The 21,774-nt window shown below is 37.7% G+C and overlaps 1 protein-coding gene across 1 annotated transcript in view; it reads left to right on the top strand.

Annotated features, from left to right (window-relative positions):
- The window catches only part of HEATR1 (HEAT repeat containing 1), a 36,528-nt gene extending 14,754 nt beyond the window's left edge, over nucleotides 1-21,774 (top strand). The window contains exons 18-43 of the mRNA XM_010080111.1: nucleotides 1,150-1,342; nucleotides 1,868-2,040; nucleotides 2,383-2,550; nucleotides 3,393-3,635; nucleotides 4,398-4,529; nucleotides 5,077-5,183; nucleotides 6,267-6,410; nucleotides 7,175-7,293; nucleotides 7,561-7,682; nucleotides 9,164-9,292; nucleotides 10,624-10,854; nucleotides 11,377-11,503; nucleotides 12,338-12,504; nucleotides 13,130-13,176; nucleotides 14,116-14,239; nucleotides 15,209-15,349; nucleotides 15,566-15,855; nucleotides 16,620-16,770; nucleotides 17,261-17,419; nucleotides 18,250-18,384; nucleotides 18,644-18,748; nucleotides 18,842-19,010; nucleotides 19,600-19,754; nucleotides 20,103-20,261; nucleotides 20,991-21,099; nucleotides 21,540-21,774. Coding sequence (XP_010078413.1) covers nucleotides 1,150-1,342; nucleotides 1,868-2,040; nucleotides 2,383-2,550; nucleotides 3,393-3,635; nucleotides 4,398-4,529; nucleotides 5,077-5,183; nucleotides 6,267-6,410; nucleotides 7,175-7,293; nucleotides 7,561-7,682; nucleotides 9,164-9,292; nucleotides 10,624-10,854; nucleotides 11,377-11,503; nucleotides 12,338-12,504; nucleotides 13,130-13,176; nucleotides 14,116-14,239; nucleotides 15,209-15,349; nucleotides 15,566-15,855; nucleotides 16,620-16,770; nucleotides 17,261-17,419; nucleotides 18,250-18,384; nucleotides 18,644-18,748; nucleotides 18,842-19,010; nucleotides 19,600-19,754; nucleotides 20,103-20,261; nucleotides 20,991-21,099; nucleotides 21,540-21,628 — 3,888 coding nt within the window. The 3' untranslated portion in view covers nucleotides 21,629-21,774. The remainder of the gene's footprint in view (nucleotides 1-1,149; nucleotides 1,343-1,867; nucleotides 2,041-2,382; nucleotides 2,551-3,392; nucleotides 3,636-4,397; nucleotides 4,530-5,076; nucleotides 5,184-6,266; nucleotides 6,411-7,174; nucleotides 7,294-7,560; nucleotides 7,683-9,163; nucleotides 9,293-10,623; nucleotides 10,855-11,376; nucleotides 11,504-12,337; nucleotides 12,505-13,129; nucleotides 13,177-14,115; nucleotides 14,240-15,208; nucleotides 15,350-15,565; nucleotides 15,856-16,619; nucleotides 16,771-17,260; nucleotides 17,420-18,249; nucleotides 18,385-18,643; nucleotides 18,749-18,841; nucleotides 19,011-19,599; nucleotides 19,755-20,102; nucleotides 20,262-20,990; nucleotides 21,100-21,539) is intronic.

Raw genomic sequence — 21,774 nt, 5'->3', positions numbered from 1 at the left:
TCTGATTTTGAGGGTGTTTAATTTGACAGGGACAAGGAAGTTATTTTTGCCCACTCTAGGACAGTTAATGTAACTAGAACCTGGATCTTGGCAGACTTGCAGGAAAGAGAATAGGCAAGTGTAAATCAGAAACTGTATCAGTTATTCTGGCAAGCTGTGTTCAGTCTGCAGGATGTTGAGTGGGCACTCTTGTTTGATGAATGAAGAGCTCTTGGGATTCCAGAGAGCATCTTGCAGACAGAAAGCATGTTAGCTTTTGCCAGACCATGTAGGAAGCAAGAACTTTAAATTGATTTGGGATACTGTTAGGAGACAAATCAGAAGCTATCCTCATTAAATTTTGATAGAAAGGTCCTAAAGCGAAGTTGAGGTAATTGGCTGTAGATGTGTGAAAACCTGAATTGAGTCGACTTGGAGCAGCTATTACTGTTGGTGGGGAGAGGGGGGAAGTCATTCTGGTTTGTGTCTGCGATGGTCAGTGATACATGTATGATTCAGCATTTGTTAATTTTGGTCCATGCACTTTTATTGTAAAGGCTATACAGCCAATCTAGGATAAATTCTAAAAATTAAGTTTGGGGTGAATATCCAGCACAGGAAGTTGTGCTGTACAAGGAGATTGGATGCCCAGCTCTTCTGAGATGTTAGTTTACAGACTTCTGAAAATCACTTTGTATGACTGATGAAAAAGTCAGGGACTTCTTAGAGCACTTTTAATATTAAAACTACTGCTGCACAGAACAGGAAATAGAAGTTCTTTGCTTTATTTTGTATATAACAATTTCTTTGCACAGTTGACATACCATACAAATGTTCATATGGATGTGTTTTCAGTGTATTATGATAAGAAAAAAAAAAAAACCTGTATTTACATGCCTATAGACTACAAGTTATCTAACTAAATAAGCCAGCTGTTAAGCAGCATGTGGACTGTTATACACATGCAAGTACTGTCTACCCAAAAGCATCTACTCAATAACTGTTTCTTCCAAAATACAGTTTCTGACTCTTTAGTTCTCTTTCTGTGTACACCTTTGATCTGAGTGGTTTCTCAGATGTTGTGAGTACTAGTTTGACAGTTAAAGTTATTAAACAAGTGCTTTTTTCTTTTTTTCTTTTTTCCTTTTTTTTTTTTTTTTTAAATTTAAGGTGCATCTAAAAGATTCAGAGGTTCTCTTCAAATTCCTTTCAATTTTATGGACTTACAGTTATAACCTTTCAAATCAGCTGAATTATGAAGTCAATGCAATGCTACAGACTCAAGCTCTATATATTGGCTATGCACTGCTTGAATCACAGACATACCAAAAAAAGAAACAGCTGGTATCGTCATCATCTCCAGGTAAAATAAAACAATATCTCTCTCGCATCTTTAGACTTAGGCACAGTATTTTTAAATTTTGTGCAATTTAACTATATTTTGTAGCATGAAGGCTGTCTGTAGTCATTTATGTTCAACTGCACTAAGCTGATATAGCTCTCTTTCTTGTTGATTCACTGCCATAGTTAGTAGCCCAAGCTTAAAAGTAGGTGAAACCACTTTTTTTTTTAATCTTAAGTATGTTAAAGAAACACACTTTTATGCTGAAGAAGTCAGTTACAGCACTTTACTTTCTGTGCAGTATAAGGATGTGGCAGTCACTAGCAATATATGAATGCTCTGTACTGACTGTGATGAAGAAGGTCAGAGCCACGGATCTGTGAGATTCACGTTGGGTTTGTGTAGTCTAGAGGCTTATAGTGAAAAGAGATGACTTGTTTATTCCAAAGTAATGTTGATGCCTCTTCAGAGACAGATAGGTAAAATTGTGTCCACTTACTTTGTTCTGTTAGCTTTTCCTCCTTCCTTCCCTCATTCTTTTTGCAGTGGTGATATCCTTGCTAATGAACTTGGGTAGTCCTGTGAGTGAAGTTCGAAGGGCTGCTCTCAACTGCCTCCATTCCTTGAGAGGGGTAAAGGAGTCTCTATTTCATCCTGTTCTTCAGCATTTGGAGCAAAAGACAGAAGAGATCATATCTGACCGTACATACATAACACAGGTATTTTTGTTAAGATGTACATTGATACAAGTTTTGTCTGGTGCTGTGAGTTCCCAGCTTTTCCAGAAGAAATCAAGTTAACTGTGAAAGTTCGTTGTCTTTCTGTACTATAGTAGACTGATTAAAAAAAATTAAAGGACTATAAAAACTTTCAAATTATTTATTATATACAGAGAACTGAGTATATAGGTCAAATAAGAGGTATTAACTTGTGGCTTCTTTACAGCTGAAGAATTCTGTTGGTATCTAGATTGCATTATTATGAAAACATTAAATAAATGTTGTTTTGAGACATTTTTATTGCAGGGAAGGAGCTTAATTTTCACTTTGTTAATGAACTAGATTATAGAAACTCTATTTGAGGAGCTTGAGGCACAACCAAAACAGAAATCCCAGAAGAAAAAATTGTCGGAAGCTTTGGAAAGCATACTTGATTGTGTACAGAACCCTATTTTCCCGTCGTATGTTGCAAGAAACTTAATGAAAATTCTTCATGAAGTCCATGGTGAGGTAAGTGCAGCCTTTCTGGCTGTTTTAGGGGTTCTGTACTTGATTGAAATGATGAAATCAAATTTCATTTAGTAATAATGCTGTTAAATAACTTCATAATATATTAGACTATTAGGCATTAAGTTGACACCTCTAATAATATGCAGTAGTGCTGCAAAGTATAATTTAATGAAACATAAAATATTTGCATACTCCATCCAGGCAGAATTTTGCACTGGAGTTTTAAAGGAAACTCCCTTGATGTTACTGAAGAAGACTGTTTCAGAAGAAGATTCTTCCAGAAGAAAATTATTACCTTGATTAGAGATCAGTGAATATAGTTTTCTGTACAGAATTGTAACGTAGTAGATAGTACTATCAATTTTATTTGTATATATTAACCTCCTCTTATCTAGTATGTTCAGAATTCTCTATAAGTGTTGGAAAATACATGAGTTCAGTGTTTAAAAAATGAATGAAATTCTGAATTTTTATGCTCTGTTCAGTTGTAGTTGTCTTGAAGGGATTGTGACCTGCATAGAGGATGAGCATTCTTGCCTCAAATTTGGGTTTTGTGCAAGACAACAGTCATAAACTAGTAAAGAAGACTGCCTTGTTTCCGTACTTCAAAAATACAAAATAGTGCTCTGCAAGGAGGAATAGCAAAGTAGCAGATGAGCATGTACTCTTGGTAGTCTCACAATAAGTCGTATATTTTTCCTCATGAATAGCTGTTGCATGAAGTACTGTATGCAGTGTGTTACCAGAGAGGGGATGTTGCAGTAAAATGAAGTTGTGCTGTTGGAAGTTTGTTAAAATAAGAATGGATAAAAACTTCTCTTATGAATTTCCTATGTTTGCAGATGGTTCTTTCTCACCTCTTGCCTGCACTAGACCGGTTGCTAGAGAAGGTCTTTAAGAAACCTGAGGCAATGTTGAAAGATGAAGTTGTTCTCCTGCATCTCATTCTTGGAAAGTTTAATGAATATTCAGCACCCCTCTTGTGCAAGAATCAGCAGAGTCTGGATTTATTTATCAAAAGTCTGCATGCTGACAAGAAAATCTATGAAGAAATTCCACCTTTTCAGATCACAGCACTTGGGCAGGTATAGCTTTCTGAAAGATCTTTATTTTTATGCTGAAAGCAAATAGCAATATTTAGGATTGGATTTACAAGGACTCTTTCTGTGTTAAGGAGTCCATAGTGTTTGATTTGTCTTTCTTTTAGTACAAGTTTTCAAGGTCTCCATAGTGTCTTTGAAACATCTAAACAGGCTGCAAAATTTTCTCTCTTAAAACTTACCAGGAGGAGAAATTGCTGTTTGCTTTATTTTTGCATTTTGACAAGTACAGAATAGAAATATTGTATTTGCATTCAGGTGAATACCTGTATCATTGCCTGCAGATGCTGCTGTTACACTGTCCTTAGTTTTTGTCAGTCAGGCAGGAGCTTTACTTGATGTTTTTCTTCTGAGGAAAAATTGTCAAGAAAATACAGTAGGTGAGAAGTAGTCTCATTTGAAGGAGGCTACAAATTCAGGCCTTCTGTTAGCCAGATATTAGTGTATGCTTACCAAAGGCTGACAACAGCCGCTTTTTTCACCCCACCAGGCAAGGTGTGTGAAAGATTTCAGGAACCAGTATGTCTGGTGGATATTTCAGAACTATGTGCTTTGTATGTAAGGATTCCTGGATATATACGAATGCATAGCTAATATGCAAATTTTTACTGCATATGTTCATGCTAACATGCATGTGCGATTGGGTGTGTTATACATAATCTAACATACCTAAGCTCCATAGCTTGTGATTTTGTTGCTCTCTTACAGTAAGCCTCTCTGCATCATTTCTTTTTTTTCCTTTTGTAGATTACTAAACCGTTCTTTGCAGCTCTGTCAGACGGGATGGTGCAACAGAAGCTGTTAAAAGTATTGTTTGACTTACTGTTTAGCTGCAAGAACCCGCTTTGTGCCCAGACAATTAGCAGTGTGTTTAAAGGGGTAAGTGGCAAACTCTGGAACACAGAAACGTGTTTCAAACCTGTTGCAGTCATTCTGTGTTGCTACGTTCAGTAACATTGGGTCTTTATATCATTAGTAGCGTGAAACTATTTGTCACACAATATAGCTGTGTTCGTGGCATGAAAAGTTTGTTCAGTGACTGCTTTTAGAAGGTATGCATCAGTCATTTACTGTGCTACATGAATGAATTCAGCAGAAGACAATTCTTTCTGCTGCACTGATCTTCATCTTCTGAGCAAAAACTGCTTTTGGACTGTTACTAGGAGACTTCTCCGAAAGTACATTCCCTGTAGCTTTCATACAGCAATTTATTACATTACATGAATTTGAAATCACTTCCTCATTTTATTTGCTATAAGAACTATGCATAGGACAGGCAGTATGAGACTGTGGCAATATGACTTAAATATATGGATTAGATACCCATATGTGTGTGAAAGGGGTGTGTTTAGAAAAAAGGGCAGGGCATAGATGCGTGATATGACATGTCGTTCATTGGCAAGTGCATTATTCTTCTTTCCTTCAGATTACAGTGTGTGCTGAGCAGATTGTCAGAGAACTGGAGCCTCCTGAGAAAACCAAAAGTCTGACCACTGTTCAGCAAACTAGAAGGCAGAAAATGCAGCAACAGAGGTAAAATAACTAGAAACCCAAAAATATTATCTGTAGAGTTTGAAATCCCCGCTTGTTTTACTACATTTCATAGTTTGCCTTGAAAGCATAAGCATCTACTTCTTTTCCGCTGCAGAGTCAAGTAACTCTGAGCTACTTTTGGCAGGACAAAACCAGTTCATGTTGCTGTTTGAGAACCAATAGAACTATAGTAAAAATTTTTAAAAACAAACCAGCCATCCAGTAGTTCTAATATTGGCATTTGCTCTTGTAGAATCTGGCTTGACACAGTTGAACAAGATTAATTTTTGTAGGTGTTAAACTTTGATTAGTAATAAAGATGTATAGACAAATTACATACATATGGCTGAAGCCTGCAGATGTTCATCAAAATGTTCCTGTTAGTTGACTGAAAAACAGTATTTTCATTCAATTAAAACACTAATGTAGTAATCAATTTTTAGATCTCTGTCTTGTTTCTTCTCTCCATTATCATAAAGAAGGAGCTGTTTTGTCTGCTCTGCTTGGTCTCTTCTTTAAGCATCAGCTGTCAGACATTGTTGAAATAGGATATTGAGTTGGTTTTTTTAGTTTGATCTAGAATAGCTGTTCTTATTTTCCTTCACTTGACTTCTTTTTAACTATCATCACTCGTTAGATTTATCTATCTGTAAACTGTGTCTGTCACACACACGCTTGCACACACACCCATTGCCTGCATAGTCCGTGGTTTGACAACTAGTAGTTTGCAAGATGGAAGCTTCCTGGATGGCAAGCAGGTCAGCATTTGGACAGTTATTTGGCAATAGATTTTATTTTTTTCCACAGAAGTTTACTTCATTCTGCAGACTTTTTGTATGCACAACAGGGATTCTAGATGTGTTTGTTTTTTCAAGTTTGATCTGGATTTTTTGCTGATTGTTTAAAATGCCTAGCCGCTACAGTCAAAAGCCCACACGTTGCCACCTCTCCCAGTAGCAGCAGTAGGGGATATTACTATGTGAAAGGAAGTCTGTCTTTTTTACTTGTGTGTGTTTGTTCCTTGAAACACTGTACTACTTTTTTTGCAGATGTGTATCCTGATTGTTTGTCTTATCTTTTTAGAAAGCCTCAAGATGCAGAATTGGCACCGGAAACAAGTCAGTTCAGCTGGCGGAGGGTTATGCTTATTCTGGAATTACTGCAGCATAAGAAGAAACTTAGACGTCCACAGGCATTGGTACCTGCACTTTTTAACCTGCTGAGCCGGTAATTGTGCCTCCATAACACGAGTCCTCAAGCATTCTGTTCTGCAGCAGACACTGTAAAGTGTTAAAATATGGGCTACTTTCTGCTTTGTTGCCATGTTTTGTAGTTTAGCTTGCCTTTTTTACTTGAACTTCTATTAGGTAAATCAGATGAGGGGAATGGGAAGTTGTTACAACTTTTTTTACCCTTTAAACAATGTGATGGCACTTTTTAAGATTTTTACCTGATACATAGCTTCTTATGTGAAGACTTTGTTTCTGGGGTGGAGAGCTTGGGATTGCTAAGAAGGATGACACCTGTGCTAAAACTGGGACATTTGGCAGGACTTATGTCTTTTGCAGAGCTATAATAGTACTCCAAGCTTTAAAATTCCTCTCAAAACATTGTAGAACAGCCAGTGCAACCAAAGAAAACTATCACTTTTCCTGCCAGCCCTATCTCCAAGCACTTGGGAAAGTTTACATATAGATTGGGTATTTATCTTTTTTCCTTACGACTTGCCTTTCCATAGACTGGCAATCATATTTCAGGTAATCATCTTGTACTCTTCACAGTGCTTTGATAAATGTCTTTTATCAGACCAGTTGATGTATTTGAAAACAAAAAAGAAGAGACACTTTTTGGCAAATGCTTTTTAGAAGCCTCAGTTTAGAACTTCTGTAGAATGAAGATTACAGTTTCTTATTTGTATCTTAATATGCAGTTTGGTCACTTCTTTTTCTGTCTCCTTCTTCAATCCCTGATTTTTTTTCCTGAATGTATAGGTGTCTGGAGCCTATGGCATCAGAAGAAGAAAATATGGAATATACAAAGCAGCTAATCCTCAGCTGCCTGCTAAGCATCTGTCAGAAATTGTCTTCAGATGGTAGCAAGATCCCAGCAGGTAAAAATTGCCAGGCTCGTTTCTTGGTACTTCTCTCACCAGTACAGCATTAAAACAATGGGCGCTGACTTTTTTCTTCTTTTAGTCTACACTGTATTGTTGAGGAGAGATAGATTCCTCTATAGGGCATACAAGTTTGCCTTCTTAATAATTTTTTGTAGATCCCTTGGGTATGGTTTGCAAATTGAAACCAGTACTTGAGTGTATTGTTTATTCCTACATGGTTGACTATTAAAGTATTAATCAGTGAATATTTTTTACTTGCAGATATCCTTGACAAAGAAAAATTCAATGTGGAACTGATAGTTCAGTGCATCAGGATTTCTAAAATGCCCCAGACACACCACCATGCACTGCTCCTCCTTGGTGCTGTTGCTGGCATGTTTCCTGTAAGTAGTACCCGAAATGTATGTCTTGGCTCTTCGCTTCAGGTTCCGAATATTGGGAAGAGGGAAGAACATAAAGAGCCGTTCTATGGGGAGAAACTTTCTGAAAGGAGCAAGAGGCAAAATTTGCAGGTTCCCTGCTCTTTTAGGGCTTTTTATTCCATTTTACTTGAAAGCAAACCTGTCTTGATGCTTTAGTCAGTAGTCATTTATGATTTGCAATGAAGTGCATTAGAAATGGCAGAAGCTTTCTGACAACAGCCCTGCCTGGCCTTCCCGCTGTGGTCAAAGTTCTGGTGCGTTCTTTCTTCTTTCCTCAACTTTTTTATATACAAGAGAGAAAACATCCAGCGTGATAGCACGCGTATTCCTACAAGTTCCTATCTTGTACGACACTGAGAAATGTAGTTGTAGTTGGTGATAAAACTAGGTTGGTCTGATTTTAATTGACCGAGAAATGGGCCTTTTCTTCTATGGGTTGAAATATGACCGTACACTCACTCTTCTAAGTAAGATCCTTTTGCTTCAAAACTATAAATGCAGCAAAATGTTTGCAGATGTATCAAACTCAGTTTGCATCTTTCTTACCTCAGTACTTTCTCCACACATTTGGAAAGATAACGTTTTTCACAAAAGGCAAAACTGGGATGTTTGTGACAAACTTTTGGAGGGTTTGGCTCTTTTATTGTTGGGGTTGTTTTTCCTTGTCACCATCTTACTGCCATCACCTGCTATAGAACCGAGCTTTTGTTCTATGTTAATATTGGCTCTCACAAGATTTTCAAGGTCAGAATACAAGGAAATATTTTGTATGAGTCTCATCTCTCTTTTTAAATGCAAAACACTCCTTCAGTTCACTAAAACTGAATGAAAAATGTGTTTATAAGTTATTGCTCTAAGTTCTGGCAAAATCTAGGAAACTAACTCTTGAGCTAGGTGACACGTCTAATCCAGCCCTCTTAAAATGAATTACTGTGATTACAGTCTAGCCCCAAAAAAGCCAAAAATTAAAATGAGCATGGTTGGTTTCCATTGTATGGTTGCAGATGTTTTAAAAATATAAAAAGGGTGGGTGGGAAAGGTATGAAAATCCCTGGAATCTGTGACACACTCACATTTGTGCTTCTGCAAATCTCCCCATAGCTGGTTTTGGTTTTCATACTACCATGGCACTGAGTTGAAGAATACAAGGTATTTCATCAGACTAAACTCTCAATTTCGACTCTAATTACTTGCTTGGAAGTGTATCTTGGTTTCTAAACAATATTTAGAATATTTAGAACCCTAACAATCACATAGTATGTGGTTTTAAGGGACACCACATTTAAAATCAGTTTAGTGGAGATTTTGGAAGATACTAATAATTCTTATTTTCTTTTATAGGAATCTAGTGGCATTTATGGGAAGGAGAAGTGCCTTACGGTATTACATGCAGAGCAGCACAGTCCAAAAAATAAACTAATCTCATCTGTCATCTTTTCCAGGATAAAGTTCTCCATAACATTATGCCCATTTTTACATTCATGGGAGCAAACGTCTTGCGTCTGGATGATACTTACACATTCCAAGTAATTAATAAGACAGTGCAGATGGTTATTCCTGCTCTTATACAGGTAAATTTGTCTACATAATGGAAAGGAGTAGAAAAAAGTGAACAATAAGATTATTAACTAAGTAGAGTGAATTGTTTAGAATAGCAGTGGTAGAATAAGTTGTAGATTATTCTAGGATTATTTTTAGATAGATATTACATATAATAACTGTATTAACAGACTACTCCTTGTCTGACCAACTCTGAGTTCATCAGTCTACTCCTTGTTAATTTGATGAGCTCCTGCACCTTATAAATGGTTTACACGAAACTGTATCACAACTGTACCTAAAGAGGACCTGAAACATACTTGAACTTAAAGTTTTTCATCACAAATATAGCAAACAACTTCAGTAAAGGAACAATGGGAAATAAGAAGGTGGTTATTAGTCCTATAATAATATGTCATGTCATATCAATAGTAGATATGGTCTGAAGGAAGTGGAAAGGTTAAATATTTGACAAATGCTTTTACTCTTCCAGCTGGTGTTTGTGTGGGTTTCCTTGTTTTTCTCTGGACATCTTAGGTAGTTTTAAACCAAATCAAAGTTACATCTTTGTTTTTTCAAAGGCTACATTTTTTCTTCAGTCAGGTTTCACTTGCACCAAATAAATTTTAATTCTAGAGTCATTCATAGATTTAAACATGAAAAATGCCATATAAATTTCTTAGGTAAAAATGAATTGAGGAAAAAAAAATTCTTCTAACAATGGGGTGGAGATTTCCCGGTGTATTTTTTAATTGTATGTGTATGCATTTTGCATCCTCTTGCAGATCTCTGTTAAAGAAATAAAGTTGCTGTCTCTCTTTTTTTACATTTTGATTAATTTCTTTTTTTTTTTTATTTAAAACCTTCACAGCATCTATCACAAGTTTCTGTGACAGATTATTTCTGACATACACAATTATTACATGTGGGGAGAGCCTAAACTTACCAGAGATCATGTAGCCTACTTGTGTTATTTTTACTAGGTCCTTGAATCCAAGACCCTAACTATCAGGCTTACAGGCAAAGTTTTCAGAACAATGTGGCATTGTTTTCCCTTGAAAACATCCTGCTTGTTTCAGGACCTGGTGCCAAGTAAAGTTTTTTCTTTTTTTTCTTTTTATTTTTTTCCTTTTTTCCTTTTTTTTTTTTTAATTTCAATTGAAGCATCTTCCTTGAACACTGGAAAGGAACTGTGTGATTGAAAACTGTTTATTTTGGAGCCCTTTTATTTTCCTCAAGGTTCTGTTTTTGGCAATGCTGTTATCAGGCATGTAGCGCTTTCTCTCATTTTCTGAATTTACAAGAAAGAACTTGTACCCATCTATGATTATCTGTTTGAACTGCTGTATGTGTTTGTACATAGGCTGAAGACAGTGATTTGTCAGAGTCCTCGGGAAGTGTGGAAGAGGTGGTGATAAAAATCATCCGTGTGTTTGTGGATGCGTTGCCCCACGTGCCAGAGCACCGACGCCTGCCAATCCTGGCCCAGCTGATCACTACGGTGGGAGGAGAGAAGTTCCTCTGGGTTCTCCTGGTGCTGCTGTTTGAGCAGTATGTGACCAAAACTGTGACTGCGACATCAAGCACAGACAAGGTTAGAAGATTAATGAGGTCAACTTTTTCCTCGAGAGACTGATCTCCTCCTTTCTGCTCAAGGTCTTGCCTTTAAGAAGGTGCAAGATAAGCCTCTAGGTTATGCTCAAGTACTAAGTGCTTCAATATTTTTAACGTTTTGTTTCGTTGTTTTTTTTTTACTCTGTGTTTGTGAAACTTAATACTGGTCTTCTTGTACAGACCAAGATAAATGCTACTATGTCTTTGTGTAGGTAGGACCTCAGATTAGGTGAAAGTATATTTTATGGGGAAAACTAATGGAATTATTATTGGTGAGAAGATACAGTCTTTGCTGTAGCAATTTAATCTCTTTCTATGCCCTCTGGAATTATGTTCTCTCCAAGAGTTTGCTCCTATTACCTTTGGTGTTAATCCTGGCAGTATCCAGCTCACTGTGGCATTTTCACAAACTCACTGAGGAGTTTTTGTGTCTTTTTATCACCATTAGTAATATTTGGTTTTAATTATTGATTTTTTTTTTTTCTTTCTAAACCATAAACAGGATGCTGTTCTGGAAGCAGACACTGAATTCTGGATTTCCATCTGTTGCGAATTTGATGTACGTTCTCAGTTCCAGAGCATGATGAAAATAATCCAGTACTTGACAGAGCTGCCGGAGAACAAAGAAGGTAACTGCAAAACAGAGCCAGCAAATGCATGCAAGCCTTCCTATTACTCCTCCGGACAGAAAACTAAGGGATACAGAATTACTCTAATGACTTTTTTTTTTTTTTTGGTAATAAAATGGCTAAGATGAGTGATTACATTTTTTCCCATCCTTATAATTACAGATTAATTTGAGCACTTAGAATCAAACAGTAGTCCTCATTTAGAAGGTACAGTAAATCTTTTAGTTAAAATAAAAACCTATTATTCATAGCAGACAAGATCACAGGGACTACCAGTCATTTCTGGGGTTTTTTTTAAGTTTCATTTCTTCTTTCTACAGTGTAGTGGAGCAATACTTACACAATATGTTTTAATACTTTTCCAGTCTGTTATTTCAAAGAGCATTGGGGAAGGTGGGTGAGGGTTGTTTGTTTCTTTTTAAGGAAGGACTTGCTGTATTTGTTTGAATACATTTTCTCAGCCAGGAAGGACCAGGCAATGACACTGAAAGTACTTTTCCCACGTATGTGATACACAGTGTATGTGGTCCTACATCAAACATCTCTTGTGTTTGTAGCCAGTGTACCATAGCTTTTAGCACCAAGAAAAACGAACGTTCTTCATGTAAAAACAATCAGATGAAATGGCACTACTTCTTTTGAGGCTGTTGGAATGAAAAATTTATCTCCTGTGGGATTTCAGAGCATCTTTTTTGGAGCTTGGACATCATTTTGGATATGCAGAACAACTATCCTTGATAGGCATCTGACTGTCATTTTACTTTGTTTTTGTAATCAGAAATCAAATGTCTTCTTCTCTTGGCTGTAACTTTGTTTTCTGACTGTTTTCAACAGATGATCCTGGGCCAAAAAAGTCAAGAACATGCAAAACGATGTTAAAAAATCAGGATGGGCAGCTCTTTAATGTGGAGTCTCACTCAGACAAACAACTTCGGCATTTCAAATTCTTGTCAGTCTCCTTCATGTCGCAACTTTTATCCTCACAGAGTTTTGTGAAAAAGGTAATAATGGCAGATTGCTTTTCAACTGATCGCATTAAGTCATTTTTCTGTACTGTAACAGATGACGTTTGATTTGCTTTTAGTATGGCCTTATATTCAAAGGAGATGAAAGAAAACACTGTCCGGTGTATCTTGCTGACACCTTTATTGCCCCAGTTTTGAAACCTCTCAGTAATGTTAATTATTTTTTAATAAGGCTTTTCCAGATAGACTTGGTGTGTGTGACTGATGAATAGGTAACAAAGTGAAATTCCCACTGGCTTTATGGAGTCTGGGATTTCACTTACAGTCTGTATAACTCCAAGTTTGGTGTGGGATTCATACTATTAACTCTGAAAAGACAAAATAAATGTTACAAATTTTAGTCTGCGGCTCTAGCTGGCAGTAGTTCCCAGTGTGTCAACTGAACCTCATCCAACAGAGCGAATGGTCTTTGCTACTGTGACTCTGTTGCCTAAGGTTCTCATATTTTCTTTTAGAATGATGGCTTAAGTGCAGATGTGGGGAACATTTAGTGGATATTCCACTCAGAACAAACAACTTTGCGTATATACTGGGATATTAACTTAATGAGGGGGGATGCCAGTTTCATACTTAGCATTTTCATTCTTCCTTTTTAAACCAGATAGTTGAATGTGAAGAAACAGAAGAGCTGCAGAGGTTGGAACAGAGGTATGCTTTAAATATGCTCCACTGCTCCTGTTTCTAGCTTTTACTGCAACCTGGGAATATTATTTAACGGTTGTCCCATTAGAATATTTTTTCCCAAGGATACTTTTACTGTTGACCTCGGGAACAAGCAGCATTTACTATATTCAAGTTATTTTGGTTTGGTTTTGGTTTGTTTGGTTGTTTGTTTTTTTTAATATGATGTAGAGTTTTTTATTTCTGCAAGATTGCTCTATCCAATATCCACTCTTCCTGTATTTCTGATACTGCTTATTTACATACTTGGCCATAGCTATTATGCTATTGATGATGGAGTCACTAAAATAATTCCAGATTTTTAGCAAAACATATCTCTTCATTTGTAAGGAAAAAAAATTGTTATTTGGGGATGCCCCTATACTGGTGTAAGAAAATGATCAGTAATCACAGATAATAGTTGTAGTCATTGGGCTATAACTGCCAAGGGGATGCCCCTATACTGGTGTAAGAAAATTATCAGTAATCACAGATAACAGTTGTAGTTATTGGGCTATAACTGCCAGTGATGCAAAATTGAGGGTTTCTTTTGTGGAGGCTTAACTTTTACATTTGTTCTAAGTGAATAAGGATGTAGGATTTATGCTGAATGCTGTGTTCCTTAAATGCTCATTTTTAAACATCTCTGTCTTCCCGATTGTTTTTGTTTTAAAGTAGAGTTCTTAAGTAGAAATACCATTGTATGTAGATGCTAATTTGGGGGTACCAGTTAGACCTTTAGCATGCACATGATTTTCCTTGTTGTTCTAGCTTTTTATTAGTGTGGATGTGATCTGCTAGTCTCTCCATTAGGTGTTTAATTTTCCTGTATTGTTGCTGTTTCGTAAAATTTTGTGCTTTCCCGTAATAAAGTCAACTTCTTTAGTGTCCTTGATACTTACTAAAAGATGTTTCCTTTCCATCTAGACTGTTAGAAGAAGTTCTCTGCTACATAAACACTGTGGCTTCCTCAGTGGAAGGAAACGTGGACAAACCAACAGCCAAATTTTGGAGGGTTCTGCTTAACAAGTCATATGATATGCTGGATAAAGTATGTCTTATTAGCCCTCATGTTAGCAGTGGGACATTTCTGCTTTTGCTTATTAATATGATTGTAACCTTTGTAGGACTTCTGGGTAGATTAGTACTAATCTTTATTGGATGGTCTGCAACCTGGTGCATCATTGTTTAAGTTTGTTTAACAACTTTAATAACTATAGCTAACAGCTTAGACGGAACAACCAGAAAAACAATACAGGAATGCTTTTTTCCTCTAGTTAGTATTCTGCTGGCTGGAAGCAGTCATTTCACTGTCTGTTGGAAGAGAATGGCTTTTGGCAGCATTTCTCACTGTTAACTCATAAAATGATTTAACTAATGCTAAGGGAACTGCTGTATATCTCTACATGGAATTTAAATGAAGAAAAAAAATCCTTACACTTTTCTTTCTAACCTTTTTCTGATCAGAAGTATAGTTGTGGAATTGGACTAGCTATCTTCTTGCATGCTGTGGAGCATATGTCTTTCCACAGCTTGGGTTTTTGTTTGGTTTTTTTTTCACCTGTGAGGCATATTCCAGTTTTCATGATGTACATGCACAGGGCACTACCAGAAGTATTTTAGGGTAAGGAGGATTAGCTTGGTAGTGTAGACAAAAGGAATTGCTGAGAAAATCTCAGACCTAGTGGATATTTGCTGGTTAGCGAATATCCACATACATTAAGTACTGTAACTGGATCCTGCTTTGTTCCTTTGCTTGCCTCAGATACGGCATTGCTAGCCTGGCCTCTGTTCTTTGATGCTTTGTTCCTTTGCTTGCCTCAGATACGCATTGCTAGCCTGGCCTCTCTTCTTTGCTCCTGGAACCCATGTGGGAGGTTGAAGAGAGTTTGCCTGGCTCATTTGGAGGCTACTATGTCTGTGGGAGGTTGAAGAGAGTTTGCCTGGCTTATTTGGAGGCTACTGTGTTATAGTGCAGGAAGAGCATTTATGGTATTGTTTTGTTTGTGTTTTCTTGTAGGTCAATGCCTTACTGCCAACAGAAACATTCATCCCTGTAATTAGGGGATTAATGATGAATCAGCTCCCATCTGTGAGACGTAAGGCAATGGACCTTTTGAACAATAAGGTGCAGCAGCGCACAAGGTGGCAGAAGAGCCAGGTGAGGCAAAGCGGTTAAACTCGGTTCCTTTAGCAGAAGCACACAGAGAGAGATTGATGTAGAAGTGGTTTGCTCTGTGTAAAGACATTGAATACCAATGCCAAGTCTGGCAGGCAGCTCTTGAGTAGTAAGATGTAGGCTGCCTGCCCATAGTTACCTTGCAGGTTCCAAGTTTCTAATTGTATGTCTGATGTGTGTGTTCTCTTGTCCTCTTAGATCCTGCAGCTCTTAGAGCTAGTTCCTGAGCTCATCGCTATTGTGCAGTGTAAAAGAAAGGAGGAAGCAGAGGAGCAAGCCATCAACAGACAGACTGCTTTGTTCAGCCTCAAGCTACTCTGCAAAGGTTTTGGCACAGAAAATCCAATGCCGTTTGTACCTGTTCTGAAAACTGCCATTGATCTAATTTCTTCAGAGAAGGAGGAAAAGAATGTGATGGGAAGTGCGTTGCTCTGCATAGCTGAGGTCACCTGTACACTGAAAGCCCAAGCAATACCTCAGCTTCCAAGGTACTGCTGGGTTCTTTTTAACAGAACCAACTTTAGTTATACTAAAATACATTAATGAAGAAATGCTGATGAAGGCCAAGTGGCAGTCTGCCCATGTGTGTGTTTTGTGTAGATAAGGTATTCGTAGAGCTTGAAGGTGCTTCCTGGTCATAGACCAAAGAAGCTAGTGAGGAAATTGTAAGAGTTTTATAATCAGTAAAGTTCCTTACGGAGTCTGCTACTGTGAACAGAGAGGCAATCTATATGGCTTTAGAGAAGTCAGACCATATTCTGTATTTTTACTGTAGAACAGATTGCATTTAAAAACATGAGAACCAGTACAGCTGGAAACCCTGCAATATTACATTCTTTTATTCTCCCTATTCAAGACGAATTCAAGCATCTAGCTTGTTGCTTTTAAGACTGTTATGTAATTTTCTTATTGTCATTAAATCTTTAAACTAAAGATGAGGCTTTGAGCAACCTGATGCAGTGAAAGATATCCCTGCCTATGGGAGGTGGGTTGGATTAGATGATCTTTAAAGATCCCTTCTGACCCAAACCATTCTATGATTCTGTGATTCTAAACCTAATATCCTTCATTAGCTTCACAAAAATGAAATACAGTAGAAGAGCCCAGAATAGTGAGTTTTCTCAAATACACGTGAAAAAATGCATGTGAAAATTGTCCCTGCAGGCTTAACAGATGGATTTTTGTGATTGGAAATGTGCCTCCAAATGGTCAATGGTTTCACCTTTTTCTGTTTACGCTTGGTTATTCACAGGCTGATGCCGGCACTGTTGAAGACACTAAAAAATAAGAAGGAGCTGGTCTCCAATGAAATTTACTTGCTGAGTGCCATCACTGCCCTGCTGAAGGTTGCAGAAACATTACCACACTTCCTTAGTCCTTATCTTTTGGATTGCTTGCTGCAGGTGAGCTATGTGACTCCTACAGATACATAAAGGGGGACAGGATCTGCCTAGTTCCAAGACAAAGCCACAGAGATTACTTTTTTCTCCCTGAAACTGAAGTAGGAGTGTGTGCCAACTATGTGGAAGCTCATAACGTATTACTCTTCTACTCACCTTACCTAAGATATGCAGAATGTGAGAGCATCTCCTTCCTCCGATAGTTGTAGTTTGCCTCTTTGGAATGGGAGATAAATCCTGAAGGGTCATTCTGTACGATCCATGATCTCATCAAACGTGTAACAGCTCTAGTTAGGGTAATTCTGACCCTCTGCTGTTAACGTGCATTTTTTTCAGTGTTTGTCTTCTGAAGACAGTGAAGCTCTGTACACAGAGGTGCTCCAAGTGGTACAAACAGCAAAATTCCCCTCTGACACGTGCAACAGACAACTACTGTAAAATAAGTTTTTGAGTTCTTTTAAGTGTGCCTAACTTTTGTTGGATTTCCTGATAGGTTGTCCGCTTGGAAAAGATTGCAGTAGAGTTTGGTCCTTCTTCCCAGATAAGCTTACGCGTAACATCACTGAAAACTATCCTAGCTACAAGGCTTGCCCCCCGAATACTCTTGCCTGCAGTTACAAAGTGTTACACTGAAGTTGCAAATACCCGGAAGGTAAGGATTTTTTTCATTCTTTTGCATTGTGATTAAAAAGAAAAGAAACAAGCAATGCAAAATTTGGTTCAGCTGTGTCCGCTCCTAACCACTTGCCCACCATCAGACTACTTATTGGGGCAGAAGAGTGAGAAACAAAGAAAGTCTTTACACTGTGCAAGCACTATTCAGCAGTAGCTAAAACACGGTGTGTTATCAGCGTTGTTTTGGTCACAAATCTAAAATACAGCACCATACGAGCTGCTATGAAGAAAATTAACTCCATCCCAGTGAAACAGAGCACAGTCTTTATATCATCTCTGTTTTCTTTTGTGCTGCAATGGTGATTCAGGAAAGTTAGACCTGGGAGAAAAGCACCAGTTTGATGTCTTTAGCACATTAGATGATGAATGCTTGAGAGATCATCCCATCATAAAGGCCTTGATTTATCTGCTAGGAACGTGAGTTGAGTCATAATTTTCATCTGGAAGATTACACAGCTGGAAAATACTGGAAATTTACTGGAAAATCACAGCTCCTGTCTCATAGGTGCAAACCTTTCAGACTTAACTGGTATTGGAGAGGGGACACCAAACTCTTTTCAGCAATTCTGCTAACTTAAGCCCCCAACAAGCACAGGAGAGTGTACTTGTAAAATACACAAACTTTTTCTGTATTTTATTGACAGTATTTTAATAAGTAAATGTGTGAAGTGCAAAAATACAGTTCCCTTGTTATGTTTTCCATTACTGTGATATCACAGCAGCCTTTGCATTGCTTTGCTTTTGTTTGTTTTTGGTTACTGTCAATATCACAGCTGCCTTTGCATTGCTTTGCTTTTGTTTTGGCAGAACTGCCTGGGTTCCCTTATGAACATTTTGAAGGAGCACATTATTGGTATGGAGAAGGAGCACCTGATCTCCCATCAGTCTGAGCTGACAGCATTTTTCATGAAAGCCCTGGACTTCCGAACAGAGCATGCCGAGGTAGCTTGCTTAGGGGGATGAACAGCAGCAGCTCAACCTCTACATGCTAATTCTATCAGTTGTTTGAAAAAATACGAGTAGTTTCCATCGCATATGTGCTCTGAAATTCTGGGTATGAAATATTCTGTTATGGAACTGTTCTTTGGGTGGAAAACATTATGGTTAGGTATTTAGTCTGAAACAGACAAAATTAAAACGTGCTTTGAAAGCTCAAATTCTTACATTTCAAACTTGGAATTATGTTATCTAATTTTTCTAGGATGATGTAGAAGAAGTTGGTAAGACGGAGGCTTACATTATTGATTGTCTAATAAGTATGGTTATGAAACTTTCTGAGGCTTCCTTCAGACCCCTCTTTTTTAGGGTAAGACATTTAAATATACTTCATCTGCATCAGCATATTTTTATTTTACAGTGCACAGACACAAGAAAGAGCTAATTTGCCTTTCACTTTCAGCTCTTTGATTGGTCCAAAACAGAGTCTACCCTAAAAGACAGACTGCTGACATTCCACCGAATAGCAGACTGCATTGCGGACAAGCTCAAGGGTCTCTTCACCCTGTTTGCTGGTCATTTAGTGAAGCCATTTGCTGAGACACTGAACCAGGTCAACATTTCTAAAACTGGTAAGTTTTTCAGTAACCTCTGCTGAAAAAGGTTAATTATAATTGCTGAAAGTTTAGTATTACAGGATTTACTACAGAGCACAAACCTCTTATTTCTCTCTTCTTTCCCTCATAAGGCATCTTTCTTCTCCTGGTGGGACCAGATGGGGTTTTTCTTTTTTTCTTTTTTTTTTTTTTATTAATTGACTTCTCTTATGTGCTACCTGGTGTATTCAGATTCCTCTGCTTTCTGGGCAAAAATAGATATTCCTTTTTTGTGTATGAAACTATTTGTCCAGCCCATTTGTAGTGACCTGAAGAAATTCTCCATAAGCACGGGCATGGCCAAGCCCTTTTTCTGTAGCCTGTGGCTATTCTCTTTTCTCTCCAGCTGACAGTGAATGGTAGTGGCAGACCTGCTAGGACATTAGCTAAAAGCCAGAGAACATATTGCATCCACTTTATTGTTCTGAGTGATGAGTACATAATTGCTATGTAGTACTTCCTTTAGCTATATTCACAGACTAACAATGATTCTATCTTGTGGGGAAGTGTTGTGTTTTCTTTTTGCTTTGATGAATTGATTTTTTTTTCCTTGATTCATATGTAGATGAAGCTTTCTTTGAATCTGAGAACAGCACAGAGAAGAGCTGTCTGCTGTTGCAGTTCACCCTGGACTGTCTGCACAAGCTCTTCCTGTTTGACACCCAGAAGTTCCTGAGTAAGGAAAGAGCAGAAACCTTGATGATGCCTCTTGTCGATCAGGTATTGACAAACACAAAAAACAAATTCGTAGCTGATTTTTTTTTTCCCCATCTGAAAGATTATTTTTTTTTTTTAACTATGAGGCCTCAGTCCTGTCCTTTAATAAAAAGGAAGGAGTTACTTATTTGTCTTCGGGCTACAGCCAGTATTAACTGCTTTGCCTAAGGCTCTGAATTACTATTTTTTTATCTGTAAGGTTCGTGCATGCTGCTGAGCTCTTGCAGACCAGTGTACTCCCACTTATGCTCTTTGATTTAACTCTTGAGTACCTGAAAGCCAAAACTAGAAGTGATTTTGGCTGGGTTTATCTGAGCCTGGATCTGTTTGACAAGCTTTTTACTTTCACAGCTAGAAAATATGCTTGGAGGAGATGAAAAGTTCCAGGAAAGAGGGACAGCACACCTGATACCCTGCATAGCTCAGTTTTCAGTGGCAATGGCTGATGATTCTCTTTGGAAACCACTGAACTACCAGATCCTACTGAAAACGAGGCACACCTCTTCTAAGGTTGGGACCTATCAGAATTTGGACTGGTTTTCTTTGTTGCATTAGAAAATGGGAAAAGTGCCCCAAAAGCCAGAAGTGGATTAGCCAAGTCATTGCTAAAATACTAGCCTAAATAAAAATACTGATATTGTACTGTGCCACTACTCTCAAGTTCTAGAGAGATGCACACAACATGGCCTTCTGCTCTTACTGTAGGCTAAGCAGTCAGTATTCCACGTGTGGATGTTTCCCCATGTGGTTTGAGTTTTTTAAAGATTTGGTAGCTGTTGGAATAAGAGGTACCGTGTTTGTGTATGAAGAAAGAGGCGCTTTAGAGGAGAAACTGGAAGACAGTTATTTATCAATCTTCAGACCTCTATATAATAAAGAGTTTTGTCCAGACTCTCCTATTTGACAGGTTATATGTATTCAGGGGAAGTACTTGGTTTTTCATTGTTCTGAGCTAAGTCCTTCTGGTATAGTGGAACAGAGTGGTATTGTAATGAGAAGTTAAAGACTGTTATATCAAATAACTTCCAGCAATATACCTCCTTCTTGCAACCTATTTTTCTTTTGACATCATCTTAATTCAGATGTTGAGATTTAAATTAGCTTAAAACTAGTTCCCTTTAGGAGGGAAAGCTAGTTTACAAACTTATATGGGAGGAGGGTGAGGGGGAAGCATGTGGAGAAAATAGGGAACTATCCTGTAATGTTTGTTTAGTTACAAAGATTATTGTTTTGTTTTAGGTCCGTTTTGCTGCTCTGCTTGCTTTGGTAGAAGTTGCACAAAAACTGAAGGAGAACTACTTGATCCTGCTACCAGAATCTATTCCATTCTTAGCTGAGCTCATGGAAGGTAAAGTTCTAAAGTGGCTTTAGTGAAGGCAGACAACTGGTGTATGACCAAAAGAGAACAATGGCCACTTATTTCAAAGATTCAGACAGGATGATTGCTATAATTGCTATAATCACTATAAATCTCATGAATTGGTATATGGTAGCTTAAACTGTGCAGGATGCAAACTGAAATGGATTGTATCCAACACACTCCTAAAGTTAGTTGTTAGAGTAGTTTCTTCAGTGTTACAGCCCGTGCACATCCTCCCCCATTGCATGTTTTAGATCAGTGTTACAGCAGAAGTAATTTGCCTAAGTCTTGAGTGAATGTCAAAATATTTTTTAATATTTTGTATCTGGTGTTTGAAGACAGTTCCGGTCTTGACAAGTGATGAAGCCTTCCTAGGGTAGCTTTGTAATCACTATTCTACTTAATGCCTGCTTTATTTCTTTTTCTAGATGAATGCGAAGAAGTTGAACAGCAGTGCCAGAAAACAATTCAACAGCTGGAAGTCATTTTGGGAGAACCACTCCAAAGCTACTTCTAAGTTTATCCCCTTTGTTTTCAAATTTTGTCTGAATCGTGTTAGCTTCACACATGCAAGTGCTATAGGCAAACTGTATTCTAATTTTTATCAGAGCCAATATCTTAACTTTTTAATAAAATGTTGTAAGAATCTGGCTTTCTCATTTC

This window comes from Pterocles gutturalis, unplaced genomic scaffold, assembly GCF_000699245.1.
Source record: "Pterocles gutturalis isolate BGI_N339 unplaced genomic scaffold, ASM69924v1 scaffold594, whole genome shotgun sequence".
Classification (NCBI taxonomy): Eukaryota; Metazoa; Chordata; class Aves; order Pterocliformes; family Pteroclidae; genus Pterocles; species Pterocles gutturalis.
The sequence above is the reverse complement of the archived record's forward strand: the minus strand, read 5'-3'. Positions and strand labels throughout refer to the sequence as shown.